Source organism: Crocuta crocuta, unplaced genomic scaffold, assembly GCF_008692635.1.
Source record: "Crocuta crocuta isolate KB4526 unplaced genomic scaffold, BGI_CrCroc_1.0 scaffold367, whole genome shotgun sequence".
NCBI lineage: Eukaryota > Metazoa > Chordata > Mammalia > Carnivora > Hyaenidae > Crocuta > Crocuta crocuta.
The window spans coordinates 5,791,750-5,809,960 of record NW_027527936.1 but is presented as its reverse complement, the minus strand read 5'-3'; the positions used below and the strand labels follow the sequence as shown (position 1 = coordinate 5,809,960).

General features: G+C 37.2%; 1 protein-coding gene across 5 annotated transcripts in view; it reads left to right on the top strand.

Annotated features, from left to right (window-relative positions):
* Positions 1 to 18,211, top strand: part of PIK3R3 (phosphoinositide-3-kinase regulatory subunit 3) — a 156,482-nt gene that overhangs the window by 96,162 nt on the left and 42,109 nt on the right. For all 5 annotated transcript variants that reach the window (XM_077752135.1, XM_077752134.1, XM_077752136.1 and 2 more), the window contains exons 2-3: positions 13,546 to 13,654; positions 15,807 to 15,905. In XM_077752135.1, coding sequence (XP_077608261.1) covers positions 13,572 to 13,654; positions 15,807 to 15,905 — 182 coding nt within the window. In that variant the 5' untranslated portion in view covers positions 13,546 to 13,571. The remainder of the gene's footprint in view (positions 1 to 13,545; positions 13,655 to 15,806; positions 15,906 to 18,211) is intronic.

Here is an 18,211-nt window from a genome sequence, read left to right as displayed (position 1 = left end):
ATTGGACTTTCTTCAGGCATAAGTTTCAGCTTTTGTACTCCACCAGATCAAATTTAACTCTTTGCTTTTTCTATATTAACTTTTTGTTGCTGTATCATCTGCTATTGTTTCCTCTCCTGATCTCTTTGCTGTTGTGTGTTTATACCATTAGAGCGAGAGGCACAGACCAAGAAATAGACTCTCAACTACAGAAAACATACTGATGGTTACCAGAGGGAAGGTAGGCAGGGGGATGGAGAAATTAGGTGATGGGAGTTAAGGATTGCACTTGTGATGAGCAGCGGGTGATGTATGGAAGGAAGTATTGAATAACTATATCCTACACTTGACACTAATATTACATTGTATGTTAACTAACTGGAATTTAAATGAAAAAATTAGGGGCACCTGGGTGGCTCAGTTGGTTGGGTGGCTGACCTCAGCTCAGGTCATGATCTTATAGCTTGAAGGCTCATGAGTTCAAACCCTGCATCAGGCTCTGTGCTGACAGCTCAGAGTCTGGAGCCTGCTTCAGATTCTGTGTCTCCCTCTCTCTCTGCCCCTCCCCTGTTTGTTCTCTCTCTCAAAAATAAACAAACATTAAAAAAATTATATTTTATTGCCAATTTGGGTGATTTAAGAGGTAGTGAAGAATCACATGTATTTAATCAACTGTACATTACCTGCTGTAATCTACTGGCCTAATTTTTTTTTTCTTACCCTATAGCAGCTTTTCAAGAGACATCTGTAAGCTTCTTGCTACAGTTTGGACCAGCAGCATTGGTATCACCTGGAAGTGTGTTAGAAATGCAGAATTCCAGGCCCCAATCCATACCTAGCAAACCATATTTTACATTTTTACAAAATCCTAGGTGATTTATAATTTATTGAGGTGTGAGAAGCACTGTCTTATGTTACATAGTCAGAAATTTAGGAAAGACCTTGTAGTTATAAATATTGTTTTGGGGCCAGAGTGTAGGTATTATTTGAAGCTATGGGAGTAGATGACAGTATAAACAGTGGGTCAAGGAAATGCCAGTTTTAAGGTGTGGATGAAGGAAGAAAATTGAGAGCTAAGGAAAAATGAGAGCCCCAGAGTACATGAAGTATGGGAAAATGAGCAACCTTCTAAGAGCAAGGGCTTCAAAATTGGTAGTGTTCTTTAGGGAGAGCTAGATTTCAGAGAAGGCTGGAAAGTAGGGAAAAAACACTTTCAAGGAAGATACTGAAATTATAAAATAGTTTAATTACAATGTAGGGAGAATGATCAGGGAGAAAGCCCCAGAGGATATAATGGAATGATGAGGAATGAGAAGATGATTTAGTTAGTGGGGAGGCAGCTATATTGGGGTGAGAACACAGGAGATGACAAGTGGCTAAAATGAACTTCCACTGTTCCCTACCTTGTACTCTTAATGCTATTTAAAATCTCTCTCAGACCGTTTTGTTGTTGTTGTTGTTTGATATACACACTGTTCCTTTAGTCTGGGACACTATCTTGTCTTCCTTGTCTCTCTAGATTCAGTGCCCTTACTTTGTGCTCCATGGCATCCGTTTCTTTCTTTGTCTCTCTCTTTTTTTAAGATATAAAACATACTTTAAAAATACTTTTACTGTGTTTAATCATGGCCCAGTAATTATATGTTTTACTCACTTGAATTGCCCACTGTCTTGTTACTATCTTTGGCATCTAGCCTAGCACCTATATCTAACAGCTACTATTTATTGGTTGCTGTGTGTTGTACGCTGTTTAAAGTTTACATGTACTGACTCATTTAATCCTCATAGGATGTAGATACTACTTTGGCTCTATTTTATGGGTGGAGGAAACAAAAGCCTAGAATAAGTAGGTCAGTCACTGTTGGATGAACATTTATTCTGTGTACTGTGTATCAGGCACTGTGCTGTAATTTTGGGTTACAGAATTAAGAAAGTTTTTGGTCAGAATTTCAGACAGAATGTTGGCTAAAACTTTACCCTGAGGGAAGCCTGGGTGGCTCAGTTGGTTAAGCATCCAACTATTGATTTCAGCTCAGGTCATGATTTCACAGTTCATGAGTTCGAGCCTTGCATTGAGCTCTGTGCTGACAGTGAGAAGCCTGCTTGGGATTCTCTTTCTCCCTCTCCCTCTCTCTCTCTCCCTCCCTCCCTCTCTATCTCTCTCATCCCCTTACCCTGATTGTGCTCTCTCTCTCTCTATCAAATAAATAAACTTAAACAACAACAACCAAAAACTTCACCCTGAGATGAGGGAAATACAACTGGCTCCTGGTTTTGTAGTACTTGGAATTAAAAGGTTTGAAGACCTATCTGACTGCTTATATAATAAGATGTGCCCCTTCTCCCCCCAGCACAGACTGGAGGCATACATTCAAATGTTTTAGCCTTTCATCTTCCATTTTTTATTTGAAACTATCCTTTATAAAGTTAAATCCCACCATAGACTATTAGGGCTGAGGTCTGCCGTTCCTCCCTAGTTTTAATAAGTACATACATCTGATTCTTTTTTTTAATTAAGTTTTTTATTTGGAAATAGTTTAAAACTTACAGAAAAGTTGCTAAAATAAGAATATAAAGAATACTTATATATTCTTATTCAGGTTCACTTGTTAACATTTTATTCTATTTGCTTTATCGTTCATGTTCTCTGTTTATATAAAGTCTTCCTGCTTTTTTTTGTTTGTTTTAAATGTTTTTATTTTTGAGAGAGAGAGAGAGCAAGTGGGGGAGGAGCAGAGAGAGAGAGGGAGGCAGAGGATCTGAAGTGGGCTCTGTTCTGAGAGTGGAGATCCCCATGTGGGGCTTGAACTCACAAACCATGAGATCGTGACCTGAGCCAATGTTGGGCTCTTAACCAACTGAGCCACCTAGGTGCCCCCTTACTGCTTTTTTTCTGAACTGCTTGAGAATAAGTTACATTCATCTTGGCCCTTAACCCCTGAATGCTTTAATATTTATTTCCTAAGAATAGGAGTGTTCCTTTACATTCCACAGTATGTTACAGTTATCAACTTTGGCATGTAACATTGATACAATACTTTACTATTTATTTATAAACAGCATTTATAAAATACTGATTACAGACTATTTTTATAGTGCTGTAGACCCTGAATGCTCTCTTTAATTAAAAAATACCAAAGTGAATTTTTGAAAAAGTTTTTTTAAAAAGTTGGAAAATAGAGTCTTAACTATAGAGAACAAACTGAGAATTGATGGAAGGAGGTGGGTGGGGGGCTGGACTAAATGGGTGATGGGTATTAAGGAGTACACTTGTTGTGATGAGTCCTGGGTGTTATATGTAAGTGATGAATCACAAAATTCTACACCTGAAACAAATTTTATCATATAGGTTAACTAGAACTTAAATGAAAACCTGAAAAATAGTTAGAAAACACAATGAATTAAAATAAAAAATTACTCAATCATCATTTTTGTTTTTGTTAAAATATAACTAAAGAAAACATGCATCCTGTGCTGCTTTCCCATCCCTGTTATATACACTATTAAGTTTATTTTTCCAGATGTCTTTATGCATATGTAAATATATACACGCATACACCCCAAAACACACATGTACATTTGTGTGTAGATGTTTGTTCATATATCTACATATTAAAATTGAATTTAAAAATCTTTGTGTATTGCTGAAATTTAAAACTTGTAATACAGTTTCTGTAAGTGGAAAGAGAAATCCTTTTTATCATCTACTAAACAGAAACAAAACTCCTAGGTATCTTATAGATACTTATTTAGGAAGATATTTTTTCAGGTTCATTTAACATCACTCAAAACTGCAGTGCTCACCCAGGGCAAGAAGTACCTTATCAAGTGGTTAAAAGATAATTAATGTCCTCTAATTAGCTTTTCTCTCCATATGTTCCACTTTGACCTACTTAAAATGTATGTGATTTGGAATTTTTTTAGCCTTATTTATAATACTGTAATTTGAATTAAAAAAATTTTTTTAATGTTTTTATTTCTGAGAGAGAGACAGCGTGAACAGGGGAGGGTCAGAGAGAGAGAGGGAGAAACAGCATCTGAAGCAGGCTCCAGGCTCTGAGCTAGCTGTCAGCACAGAGCCCAGTGCGGGGCTCGAACCCATGAACCGTGAGATCATGACCTGAGCTGAAGTTGGACACTCAACCAGCTGAGCCACTGAGGCACCCCATATAATACTGTAATTTGGAAGGAACATAAAGATGTAAATTTGCTTGTCTCCATATAATTACAANAAGGTTTTTTTTTTTTTTTTTTTTTATTTGCCCATGTTCAGTATATTCTATAATTTACATGGGGATAGGAGTCAAATACCAGAGAAGTCAAGACGTTTAGTTTGAAGACTCTAATGGGCTAAATTTGAAAATATGATTTTAGGAATAATGAATTTTCCTGAAATTTATCCTTTTGGACTATAAAGTCCATAAGTATAGGGACTGCATCTCTTTAGTTTATTGCTATAATTCCCTGCTTATAGAACATAGGAGGTATTCAATATTTTATGTATAGAATGATGATAGATAAGAATGTATAAGTAGGCCAGTATTGCATTCATTTCAGATCTTATAGTTCATTATAGTTGTGTTGTTTCAGGAACTTTATGTAGGAACTGCTTTGTAGTCATGCCATTCTTATTTCTGCAGATGAGAAAAATAAGATACAAGGAGGCTCTGGACAGCCCTTTGTAATAGATGAAATGGTCATTATATGTTTGTGGGTGGTAGAACTATCAGTGAACTATTATTATCCATAAACAGCATCTTCCCCCACACAGTCTGGTTAACTCAGTTTAGCATAGAGCTCTTCCAGAGAAGGGATATAGATAGTACCAAGTCTTTGTGATTCCTTTTGGCTGTTAATGGTGTAACCCACTGCTGACTCAAGGAGGCATATTGGTTCTTTTTGGGCCCTGCTGGTCATGGCCTAGTTTAGTTCAGGATGTTCTAGGTTTGAGAAGCCTGGTATTTGAACTGAAGTTTCCTCAGGAGGTAATCAAATGCTCCTTTTGCTGGATTTCCATTACACTTTGCTTTTACCTTTATTAGAGTATTTACTTCCTTCTGCTGAGTGTTACAGTTATGGGTTTCTGTGTGTTATTATTCCTTCTAGGTTTGTTCATTGCAGTGCTGGGAACTCCTTGTCTTTGTGCCTTTCATCCCTATAGCCCAGTACTTTGTATAGCACAGGTTTAAACTGTTAATCCTTATAAATAGAGAAGTAGAAGAATTTTAAATTTCGCAAAATTATAGCTCCAACTATAGTAATTTTTGTAAGCCACATCAAATCCTTTTCAAACAAGATAGGTATAAATGAGTAGCATTTAGAAGAAAGTATGGATTATAGCAAGTTCTTCCTTCATCTAATAATTTAAGAAGCCTGATAGTTTTTTTAAATAACAGCTTAATTGAGATAAAGTTCACACATCATACGATTTACTCATTTAACGTGTATAATGCAATAGGTTTTAGTACATTCACAGAGTTCTGCAGCCATCACCACAAACAATTTTGTAACATTTTCATTGCCCCACTCTGCACATATTAGCGTCCTTCCCTTTCCCCCTTTAATACACCCTAGGCAACCATTAATTTATCTTCTTTCTTAAGTTTGCCTGTTACAGACAGGGAAATCCTCTAATTTGTGGTCTTTTGTGATTGCTTCTTCATGTAGCCTAAATGTTTTCATGGTTCAGACATTTTATAGAATATTTCATTCCTTTTTACTGTCAAGTAATATTCCACTGTATGGGTATATACCACATCTTATTTATCCATTCATCTTTTTTTAAAGTTTGTTTATTTTGAGAGAGAGAGTGAGAGCAAATGGGATAGAGGCAGAGAGAGGAGGGGAAGGGGAGAGAATCCCAAGCAGGCTCCACACTGTCAGCACAGAGCCTGGTGTGGGGTTCGAACTCACAAACCCAGGAGATCATGACCTGAGCTGGGGTGAAGAGTTCAATGTTTAACCAACTGAGCCATCCAGGCCCCCTATCCATCTGTTGATGGATTTCCACTTTTTGGCCATTATAAACATCGATACACAAGTTTTTGTGTAGATGTAGGTTTTGTTTCTCTTAAGGAAGGATATAGCTAGAATTGAAATTGCTGGCTAATATGGTGACTCTAGGTTTAAATGTTTATAAAGATTTATTTATTTTTTTTATTTTTAAGCAATCTCCATGCCCAGTGTCAGGCTTGAACTCACAACCCCAAGATCAAGAGTCATATGCTCCACTGACTGAGCCAGCCAGGCACCCCTCTAGATTTAATCTTTCAAGGAGCTGGTAGATTGTTTTCAAAACAGTTCCATCATTTTATGTTTCCATTAGCAGTGTATGAGAGTTCCACTTTCTTCACATTCTCACCAACACTTGTCTGTCTTTTTGATTATAGTTTACCCTTGAATAATGTGGGAGTTAGAGGTGCCAATCCCCTGGGCAGTTAAAAATTTGTGTATAACTTTTGACTCCCTAAAAACTTAACTCCTAATAGCCTACTGTTGACCAGAAGTCTTACTGATAACAGAAACATATTAACACATATTTCATATGTTGTATGTATTACATACTGTATTTTTACCATAAAATAAGCTAGAGAAAAAAATGTTAATAAGAAAATCATAAGAGAAACTTATCGACAGTGTAAGTTTATGTTGCTCTTCATAAGATAAATCATGTCTTTCAGTACCTACGTTAACGTTCTATGATACAAAAATACTAGGGGCACCTGGGTGGCTCAGTCGGTTGGGCATCCAACTTCGGCTCAGGTCATGATCTCACGGTGCGTGGGTTCAAGCCCCGTGTCAGGCTCTGTGCTGACAGCTAGCTCAGAGCCTGGAGCCTGTCTTCAGACTCCGTGTCTCCCTCTCTCTGACCCTCCCCTGCTCACGCTCTCTCTCTCAGAAATAAAAAAAATACCATAAGAGGTTATACCTATTACAGCAGATATCAAAAATGAAAAGATAATGTGAAAAAACTCATATTTATGTACAGATATAACAATTCATGAATTGATAATGAAACATCAATATGATTGGCAATGATGATGACAAAAACATCACATACAATTTTTGCTATACAGTCATTGGGTTTTCATATTAAGACACAGGCACAACAATTAAGTTTATTAACTGTACAGTATGATGATTATTTGCTGTTAAGTGGAATTGGATCATAAGATTTTCATCCATGTTATCTTCATGTTGAGTAGGTTGAAGAGGAGGAGGAAGAAGAGTGGATCTTGCTGACCTGGGGTGTCAGAGGCAAAAGAAGTAGAGTAGGGGGTGGAAACCAAGGCAGGAGAAGCAGGCACACTTGGTGTAATTTTATAGAAATATGTACTAATTTCTTTATTTTTTTTTAAGTTTGTTTATTTTGAGAGAGAGAGAGAGAGAGATTGATTGATTGAGATTGCTCCAGGCTATCAACGCAGAGCCTGACATAGGGCTTGAACTCACAGACTTGGAGACCATGACCTGAGCTGAAATCAAGTGTTGGACACTTAACTGACTGAGCCACCCAGGCACCCCTGTAGTAATTTCTATCTGACACTTTTGCTTTTCATTTTTTAAAAAAATGTTTCTGTGCAGTATTAGTCCTTCTACCATTTGTTTTGTTTCAGTATTTGTATCATACAAGGGTCCATATCCTAAATGAAGTCAAAAGCAGCCTTGGTATTTGGAACCCTTCTGCCAGATTGTCTAATGTCACTTTGTTTTCTGGAACTGGTGCTTCTTCATCTTCTTCCTCATCATCTGACACTGGTTCAGAAGCACTCATCTCCATCACGTCTTCTATTAATTCCTCTGTTGTGCTATCATTTAGCTCTTGAATTTCTCTAAGATCCATATCTTTTTAAAAAATGTTTTATTTATTTTTTGAGGGAGAGATAGAGACAGCATGAGGAGGGGAGGGTCAGAGAGAGAGGGAGACACAGAATCTGAAGACAGGCTCCAGGTTCTGAGCTAGCTGTCAGCACAGAGCCTGATGCGGGGCCTGAACCCACGAACTGTGAGATCATGAACTGAGCTGAAGTCGGATGCTCAACCAACTGAGCCACCCAGGCGCCGCAAAGATCCATATCTTGAAACCCTCACTCCCTGCTTTTTCCCTCCCCATATCTACAATCTCTTTCATGATTTCCTTGATTGGCTCTATTGTAAATCCTGTGAAGTCATGTACAACATCTGGACACTATATTCTCCAGCAGGAATTTATTGTTTTGGGCTTGATGGCTTTCATGGCTTTTTCTGTAACACTGATGGCATCTTTAGTGATGTAATCCTTCTAAAATTTTTTTCTAATGTTCGTTTATTTTTGAGAGAGAGAGAGACAGCATGAGTAGAGGAGGGGCAGAGGGAGAGGGAGACACAGAATCTGAAGTAGGCTCTGTGCTCCCTGAGCTGTCAGCACAGAGTTCCATGCAGGGCTCAAACCCACAAGTTGCAAGATCATGATCTGAGCCAAAGTTGGATGCTTAACTGAGCCACCCAGTTGCCCCCTTAGTGATGTAATCTGTCTAGACTATCATGATGTTCTCTCTATCAGGGTTCTCTTCCATATTGTTGACAGTTTTTTCCAAAGACTACTCTGCATAATGAGCCTTTACTGTCTTTATGACTCCCTGATCTAGAGGCTGAATTAGAGACATTGTGTTTGAGGGCAAGTAGACCATTTAACACTTTTGGTGTTGAATTTGTAGGGTTCTAGATGGCTAGGGGCATTGTCTAATATCAAAAGAACTTTATCAGCATTCAAGAGTCTCTCATGGTTTGCCTCTCTCCCTTTCCCCCACCATTTCCGCCCTTCTTCTCCCCCTTGTTCCTCCGTCAAGTTCCTCCTAATCCTCCTATACGTGCAAACATATGATATTTGTCCTTCTCTGCCTGACTTATTTCGCTCAGCATAACACCCTCAAGGTCCATCCATGTTGCTACACATGGCCAGATTTCATTGTTTCTCATTGCCAAGGACTGATGGATGTGGGGGGAGGGGGGATGGGCATGGAGGAGGGCAGGGGGGAAGGGGATGGAGGAGGACACTTGTGGGGATGAGCACTGAGTGTTATGTGGAAACTAATTTGACAATAAACTATTAAAAAAAAAAAAAAAGAACTTTAAAAGGCAGTCGTTTACTGCCAGGGTACTTCCTGGCTTCAGGGACAAGAATTGATGGAACCAATCTAGAAAAAGGGTTCTTGTTATCTAGGCCTTCTTGTTGTATTTTTATAACCAAAAGACTGATATCTGGTATTTTTTTCTCTTCAAGGCATTGGGTTAACAGCTTTATAGATAAGGGCAATCCTTACCTAAACCCAACTGCATTTGCGCCAAATCCCTTCACCTATCCCTTCCTGTCTTTTTTTTTTTTTTTAAATCCCTTCCTGTCTTAAATCCTAGTGCTCACTTCTCTTTCTTACTAATGAATGTCCTTTGTGGCTTTTTCCCCTGCTAAAAAAGGGCACTTTTGTCTGTATTAAAAACCTGTTCAGGCAGACCTCCTTTCTTCTCTATTATTTTCTTAAAGGCTCTGGGAACTCATCAGCCTCTTGGTTGGCAGAAGCTCCTTCCCCTATTATCTTGATTTTTTTTTTTTTAAGCCAAACCTCTTTCTAAAATTCTCAAACCATCTTTTGCTGGTTAAATTCTCTGGCTTTAGATCCTTCACCTTCCTTTTGCTTTAAGTTATAATCACTTAGCTTTCCCTTGAATAATAGTAAAGCCTATAGGTATGCCTTTCTTAGAGCAGTCCTCCTATAAAAGCTGTACTTGCAATACAGCCTAAAAAGGTATTTGACAAAATGTGCAAGGTTTTTGTACCTGCTGGCATAGCCGCAGTGATGGCTTCACAAATTTCCTTTCTTTTTAAACAATGGTCTTTTAGGCTGGTGGGCAACTGCAGACCTCAGTCAAGTGATTCAACTCTTTCTTGTAATGTTACGACTTTTCTTTGCTTCTTGGGAGCTTCCAGCATCACTAGTGGCACTTTGTATGGGTCCTCTGGCATTATTCAAGGTTTAAGGTATTGCACTAAACACAAAAAATATGCAAGAACCACAGGAGATTACTTTTTACTGTGATCTGCAATTCACTAGAAAGAGATGAGCTGTTCATGCAGAGATGATTAGTGTCACAGGGCATTTTAAGTGGATACTTACAATACTTGAGCCTACTGCAATAGCAACAGGAGATGGCTGCAAAATTATTATAGTAGTGCAACATGTACTACAGTTAGTTTTATGCAATTATGATTTAGTACTGTATTTTTACCTTTGTTTAACATTTCTATCAACTGCAAATGGCACCAGGTACAGTCTATAAGTGTTGGCAAAAAATTTTGATGAATTTTAACTTTTTATGATTTGTACATATTTTATGGTAGTAAATGATAAAATAGATATGTATTTTATGCATTCATGACATATCTAATGTTTTCTTAGGCTGTTCTATTTCTAGACTTATGTGGTTTGTGAAGTTTTTCAAACTATTGCAAATCTCCAAGAAATTTTCCAATATATTTATTGAAAAAATCTGTGTATAAGAGGACTCCTGCATTTCAAACTCCTGTTGTCAAAGGGTGAACTATATAGTCAAATCCTAGAGGGTGTAAAGTGTTACTTATTGTGATTTTTGAAAAATAGTTTTGTATTTAAGCTAGTTTATTTATTTTGAGAGCAAGGGAATGAGTGAGAGAGAGTGGGGGTGGGGGTGGGGGAGGAGACAGAGAGCAAGGGAGAGAGAATCCCAAGCAGACTCCATGCTGTCAGTATAGACCCCCCACAGGGAGCTCACTCTCACAAACCATGAGATCATGACCTGAGCTGAAAGCAAGAGTCCTATGCTTAACCGACTGAGCCACCCAGGTGCTCCATGATTTTGATTTTTAGTCCCTTGGTGGCTGATGATCTTATCTTTTCATGTGGTGCTGGCCATTTATATATCTTCTTTGGAGAAATGTCTGTTCAGATCCTGTGCCCATTTTTAATTCAATCATTTGTCTTTCTGTTAAGTTGCAAGAGTTCTTTATGTGTTCTAGATATAATATTTTAAATCAGATAGATGATTTACAAAGATTTTCTGCAGTTCTCTATGTTACCTTTGCACTTTTGTGATGAAGTCATCCAAAGCACAAAAATTTTTAATTTTGATTAAGTCCAGTTGTTTGTGCTTTCATTTCTATCTAAGAAACCAGTGCCTAATTCAGAGTCATAAAAATTTAATTTTTGCATATGGTGTGAGATAGGGGTCTGACTGTGTTCTTTTGAATGAGGATGACCAGCTGTCATGCACCATTTGTTAAAAAGACTATTCTTCTACCATTGAATTTTTTGACATTCTTGTTGAGAGACATTTAACAGTAAAGAGTTTCTGTTTTGAAAAATATATTCACATTGTTCCCCTTTTCCCTCAATATTGTCTCTATTAATTAAAAAACATTAGAAACCATCTCAAACTTATAGAAAAGTTAGAAGTTTAGTACAAATAATTTATTTTTCTTGAATCATTGAGAGTAAGTTGCTGAAATGATACCCCACAATGATCATATTTGTGTGTATTTCCCACCACCAAGAACATTCTCCTGTACAAAATCAGAAAATTCACATTGATATATTACAGCACTAATCTTATTATCAGCTCCCATTCAAGTTTTGTCCTTCCTCCAATAATATCCTTTGTAACAAAGTCATGTACTGCATTTAATTGTCATAATTCTTTAGTCTTCTTTAATCTGGAACAGTTCCTCAATCTTTCTTGATTTTCACAACCTTGACATTTTTTAAGATTGCAGGCCAGTTGTTTTTTGTTTGTTTTTGTAGAATATCTCTCAATTGTGGTTTGTCTGATGTCTCCTCATGATTAAATTCATTCAGTGCGTTTTTGGCAGGAATATCACAGAAGTTCTCAGTGCATCCTGTTGGGGGCCTAAGATTTTATCATTACCAGTGGTATTAACCTGATTGATTATTTGATTATGGTAGTGTTTTCCAGACTTCTCCATTGTTATTATTTGTTTTTTTTTTTTTTTACTTTGTGACTAATAAGCATTTTGTAAGAAAGCCCTCTGAGATTTTGTAAATCCTCTTTATTAATCTTTCAATTATTTATTTATTTATATCTGTCTGCATGGAGACATGGATTCTTACTTTGTTTGATGATGTATATTCCCTTACTATCATTATTCATATTGATGCTCCATATTTGGTAGTGGGAGCCACTTCAGTTGGCTCCTTTATTTTTTGTCATGGCCCCTCATTCTTTGAGCACTTGCTTGCTTTTTGGCCTAACATGATGTTTGAGGTTTATTTGGTTTTTGCCCTGCCCTAGCCCTGGAATCTGCCTTCCTTCAAAGAGCCCTGATTCTTTTCAGTAGAGGATCACTAGAAACAAAGATGCATACTGGGGAGAGATGCTGATCTCAGGACATCTCAGGGGACAGAGCTAGGGAATAGTTTTTTTTCCCTGTGTCCAGACATTTGCATCTCTCTTTCTATTGAATTTCATGAGTTCATATCAATAGCTGTAATTCTAGTTCAAACCAGAGGGATCATTCTATTTTTTCACTTTTCCATATTTGTAACTTCCTTTTTAGACTACAAGAAAACTGGGTCTTATTATTTTTAATAGTTTTACTTACTTGATCATCTCTATGTAGTTACCTCATCTCTTACAGCTATTACTGCATTCCCCCAATGTCTTACAGCCTCCCCTCCCCCAGGTAGAAATTCTTTTTTTTTTTTAATGTTTTATTTATTTCTAGGAGAGAGAGAGAGACAGCGTGAGCAGGGGAGGGTCAGAGAGAGAGGGAATCACAGACTGAAACAGGCTCCAGGCTCTGAGCTGGCAGTCAGCACAGAGCCCGACACGGGGCTCGAACCCACAAACCGTGAGATCATGACCTAAGTGAAAGTCGGACGCTTAACTGACTAAGCCACCCAGGTGCCCCTAGAAATTCTTTTCACCCTTATCTGGCTTTATCTCTTTGCACTGGTGTGCTCACTTCTGAGGACTGTGCCCTCATTAGCTTGGTCTCCACTACGCTGTGCCACCCGGGCCCTGAGCTGCTGTGCTTATTTCATTTAGCTTTATTTAATATCTCATGCCAGGCTGTCCCCGTGAGGATCTCCTTCTTACCCTCCTCTGGCTCTGAGATCCTGTGCTGTGCTGCTGCCCTCCTATAGGGACATAATCCTTCTTCACCTGCTCTGGGCTCTGACACTAATGCTTGGCCGGCATGACCAGTCTCACGTAATGGCTTTTAGGCTGAATTGTTTGTGAAGGGGCTTCACAATGTTTTTTGAGATAAGATGAAGTTTTTGGGGCTATCTGTTGAGAATTAAAAGTTAGCACTTTATAAGAAGGAAAAAAAAACTCAGGTAGCTTGAAAATTTCACATTTTAGGCAGTTACTGGTAGAGTTCTAAAAGGATTCCTCCTTTGGCTAACATTTACTATAACATTTGATTTATAATTATTTGAATCTTAATGTACATTGGTTAATGAGCTGTTCTGACTGAGGAAATTAGAAAAGAAATAGTAATTTACATCTACAAAATAATATTCATTTTTCTTCTAGCTCTTCCACCAAAGCCACCTAAGCCAATGACTTCAGCTGTTACAAATGGAATGAAGGACAGTTCTGTTTCTCTTCAGGATGCAGAATGGTACTGGGGGGATATTTCAAGGTAACTAGAATGCTACTATAATTCAATGCAGTTTAAAAACAAATTATTTTGGGGAATTAGTTAAAAATAAAACATTTTAATGCACTACTAGTTGTTATTTAAAGATTACTATTTTCGTATGTGAGAACATTTCAAAAGTTTGTAAATCCTGTCCTTCCCACAAAAAAATGGCAAGAAAATCACTGTTATAGGTGTGATCATTACTTTTAATACTGTAGTGAGGATAGATTTCTGAATAAATGAAACTTCAACCTTTAGGATAGCTACATGTGTTTTAGGATAAAAGATAGTTGCAGGTACTTAATTTTCTTTACCTTTCTGTGTCTAAGTCAGTAGTTCTACAGTCTTTTCATTTTCATGCACAAGAACCAATCGAGGCAGGGCCCAGGAATCTGCATTTAACAGTCTCCCCAGGTGATTTTGATGTACTCTTCACATACCTCATTTTAAGAAATGGGACTCTAAAACAGTTTACTTTTTGGGTAAAATGTGATTTTGGAAAAATTTGAACCTAGAGAAGATAAATATATATATTGAATTTAAATATTCAAATTTCTTGTTTTTCTCAAATTTTGTTTTAGAAAAGACCCATCCATTTTCTGTCAAATTAGGTTACAGTCTGATGCTATATTCTTCAATATGCTTGTGTTTCTCTTTCTCTTGTCTGTTCTCTTTAATTCCCAGAGTGGCACTCATTTCTTTCTTTTTCCCTTTGTTACCATTTTAACCATCTTTAAATGTCCAGTTCGGTGTCATAAAGCACATTGACAGTATTGTCCAACCGTCACCACCATCCATCTCTGGAACTATTTCATCTTCCCAAAGTGAAACTTGTATTCATTAAACACTAATTGCCTTTTCCTCCTAGTCTCCCCAGGCCCCAGAAACCACCATCCTACTTTCTGTTTCAATGAATTTGACTGCTCTAGCTAGGTACTTCACATAAGTGGAATCCTACCATATTTATCCTTGTGTGACTGGCTTATTTCACTTAGCAAAATGTCTTCAAGGTCCATCCATGTTATAGCATGTGTTAGTATTTTCTTCATTTTTTAAGGCTGAATAATATTCCATTATGTGTATATACACCACATTTTTATTTATTCATTCATCTGGACATTTGGCTTTGAACATTTGGATTGTTTACAGCTTTTGGCTATTGTGAATAATGTTGCCATGAACATTGGTGTATAAATGTTTATTCAAGCCTGGCTTTTAGTTCTTTTGGGTGCATGCCCTGAAGTGGAATTTCTGAGTTATATGGTAATTCTATGTTTAATTTTTTTGGAGGAGACTTAACATATTTTATATTAAAATGGATCATAAAATTTTTATTTTATAATTGTACAATAAAATGATCTGTTAGATTTAAATATCATTTAAATTTATATTCTCTTTTTTTTAAGTTTTATTTTGAGAGGAGGGGGAGCACAAGCATGTGGGGGGTGAGGGGCAGAGAGAATCAAGCGTGGGACTTGAACCCACCAACTGAACTATGATCTCATGACCTGAGTTGAAACCAAGAGTCTGTTGCTTAACCAACTAAGCTACCTAGTTGCCCCTTAAACTTATATTCTAAGATCATGTGGGTCTGTAACTCAAGAGCCTTCTGTGCCCTCCTATTTCCTGAGTGTTCTAGTGTTCTTTCTTAAAGTCCTAAACCAACTCTAGGAGGAATTTATCATCAGTATAAATTCAAATTGGAGATTACATTGAAAGGTTGTGAACTTAGTGAATTCCCCCCCTCCCCCGATCAGATACAGCTGCCACTGTTGCTTAAACATACCTTCTTTCTAAACAGTTGCTGGTTTTTCCTGAAACCCTATAAATTCAGACTTGTCTAAGGAAGCCCTAAAGGCTTAATGGACACACTGTTTCCCTACAGACGTTTGAAATCTGGAAGAGTTTAAAAAGCAAATAGCCTATCCTTAGGTTGCATAATACCAAAAATCAAAACAGAAAACTCATATCTAGGAGGAGGAACTAAATGACCTCTGAAGGCCCCCATAAGTCTGTGACCTTAGACATACTCCCCTCCTAACTATCCTAGTAGTAATATGTGAAGAGAACAGTCGACTAATCGACTTATCAATTAATGTGAAGAGAACAGTCAATGATTACATTTTGTTTTTCATATAATTCTGTTTTTCAGGGAGGAGGTAAATGACAAATTACGGGATATGCCAGATGGTACATTTTTGGTCAGAGATGCTTCAACAAAAATGCAGGGAGATTACACCTTGACTTTGCGGTGAGTATTTTTCAGCATTTGATTAGTGTTCTACTGCCATTATTTATTTCTGGGTATACAGAGATTTTTGTATTTATTTAAATGTTTATTTACACATTTAAAAATAATTTAGATACATCATTTTTTAAAGTTTATTTATTTTGAGAAAGAGCACAAGCTGGGGAGGGGAATAGGGGGAGAGAGAGAATCCCAAACAGGTTCCAAATTGTCAGTGCAGAGCCCAGTGCAGGGCTCAGACTTATGAACTGTGAGGTCATGACCTGAGCTGAAACTTAGAGTCAGACACTTAACTTACTTGAGCCACCCAGATGTCCCTAGATACATACTTTTTAATGGTTTGGCTAACTATCCTTTCTCTTGTACGTTAAGTATTTAAATGTCTTATATAAAAATGGCAATAATTTTTATTTTTATGTAGGAATAAAACAAAAGGCTAAAATCCCTAAAAGTAAGGAAGTAAGAAGACCTTGTGAGTAAAATAGAAGTCCTGGGCACAGCCTGAGGTTATTAATGATCTGTTGGAATCCATCCGTCTAATAACCCTATTATTTTCCTCAGTGCTTCAGACTTCAGAGAGTAAAACTCAACATAGTTTAGGCTGATAAGGATATGTAGAGCAATTCTCAGCCTATAGTGAAGCCATCCATGTGGGCATATTAGAATTTTCTAAGTGGTGGGGGGTGTATCACCTTTTATATTTATGAAGATAGGACATATGTTTTAAAAGATTAGGAAAACTACATTAGATACTTTTACATTTAACTTAATTTTTTATATTTACTTTTAACAATTAAAATAGCCTAATTACAATAAAGTACTGCGATTTTTTAAAAAAGGGACTATCTAAAGAAAAATATAATGAAAACAGTAATGATAACAGCTTCCTTGTACTAAACATTTTATTTGCATTATCTTATTCACAACAACGTTATGAGATAGGTATTATTCATATTTCCATTTTATAGATGAGGCAACTGAAGCTTAACCTGGTTAAGAAACTTACCTGAAGACACATAGCTAGTAAGTGGCAGAGGATGGGTACAGATCCAGATTTATCTGACTCTTTATTATCTTTCTGCCTACTATCTTTAGGAAAAGTCATGTATTTTGTGCTAGAAATTTGGGGTTTCTGGTAAAGATATTATAAGAAATTAATACCTTGGGACTTTAGTTGTACTGAGGAATAATCAGTGTTCTACAATGATTCATTTCACTGTTTTTTCCCCCCCATTCGAGTCAGGCTTCTGTCTCTACCAGTCTACAGGGACTACTAAACCAATGACTAGCTACTTCCCTCTTTTGTGTGTGTGTTTGTGTGTTGCGCGCACACACACATTTATTTATTTATTTACATCCAAGTTCATTACCATATAGTGCAATAACGATTTCAGGAGTAAATTCCAGTGATTCATCCTCTATGTATAACAACCGGTACTTCTCCCAGTAAGTGTCTTCCTTAATGCCCCTTACCCATTTAGCCCGTCCTCCCATCCCCAACCCTTCCAGCAACCCTCAGTTTGTTCTCTGTACTTAAGAGTCTCTTATGTTTTGTCCCCTTCTTGTTTTTGTATTATTTTTGCTTCCCTTCCCTATGTTCATCTGTTTTGTATCTTAAATTCCTCATATGAGTGAAGTCATATTTGTCTTTCTCTAACTAATTTCGCTTAGCATAATACCCTCTAGTTCCATCCATGTAGTTGCAAATGGCAGTATTTTATTATTTTTGATTGCTGAGTAATACTCCATTGTGTATGTATATATACCACATCTTCTTACGTTCATCTATTGAGGGACATTTGGGGTCTTTCCATGCTTTGGCTATTGTCAGTAGTGCTGCTGTAAACTTTGGGGTGCATGTGCCCCTTTGACACAGCACACCTGTATCCCTTGGATAAATACCTAGTAGTGCAATTGCTGGGTTGTAGGGTAGTTCTATTTTTAGTTTTTGAGGAACTTCCATATTGTTTTCTAGAGTGGCTGCACCAGTTTGCATTCTTACCAGCAGTGTAAAGGAGATCCTTTTTCTCCTCATCCTTGCCAACATCTTTTGGTCCTGAGTTGTTAATGTTAGCCATTCTGCTAGCGTGAGGTGGTAGCTCATTGTGGTTTTGATTTGTATTACCCTGACAGTGAGTGATGTCTTTTCATGTGTCTGTTAGGCATCTGGATGCTTTCTTTGGAGAAGTGTCTATTCATGTCTTTTGCCAAATTCTTCACTGGCTTATAATAATAATAATAAATATATAAATATTATTATTATTATTATTATTATTAGGGAGGAGTTGAGTTTGACAAGTTCTTTATAA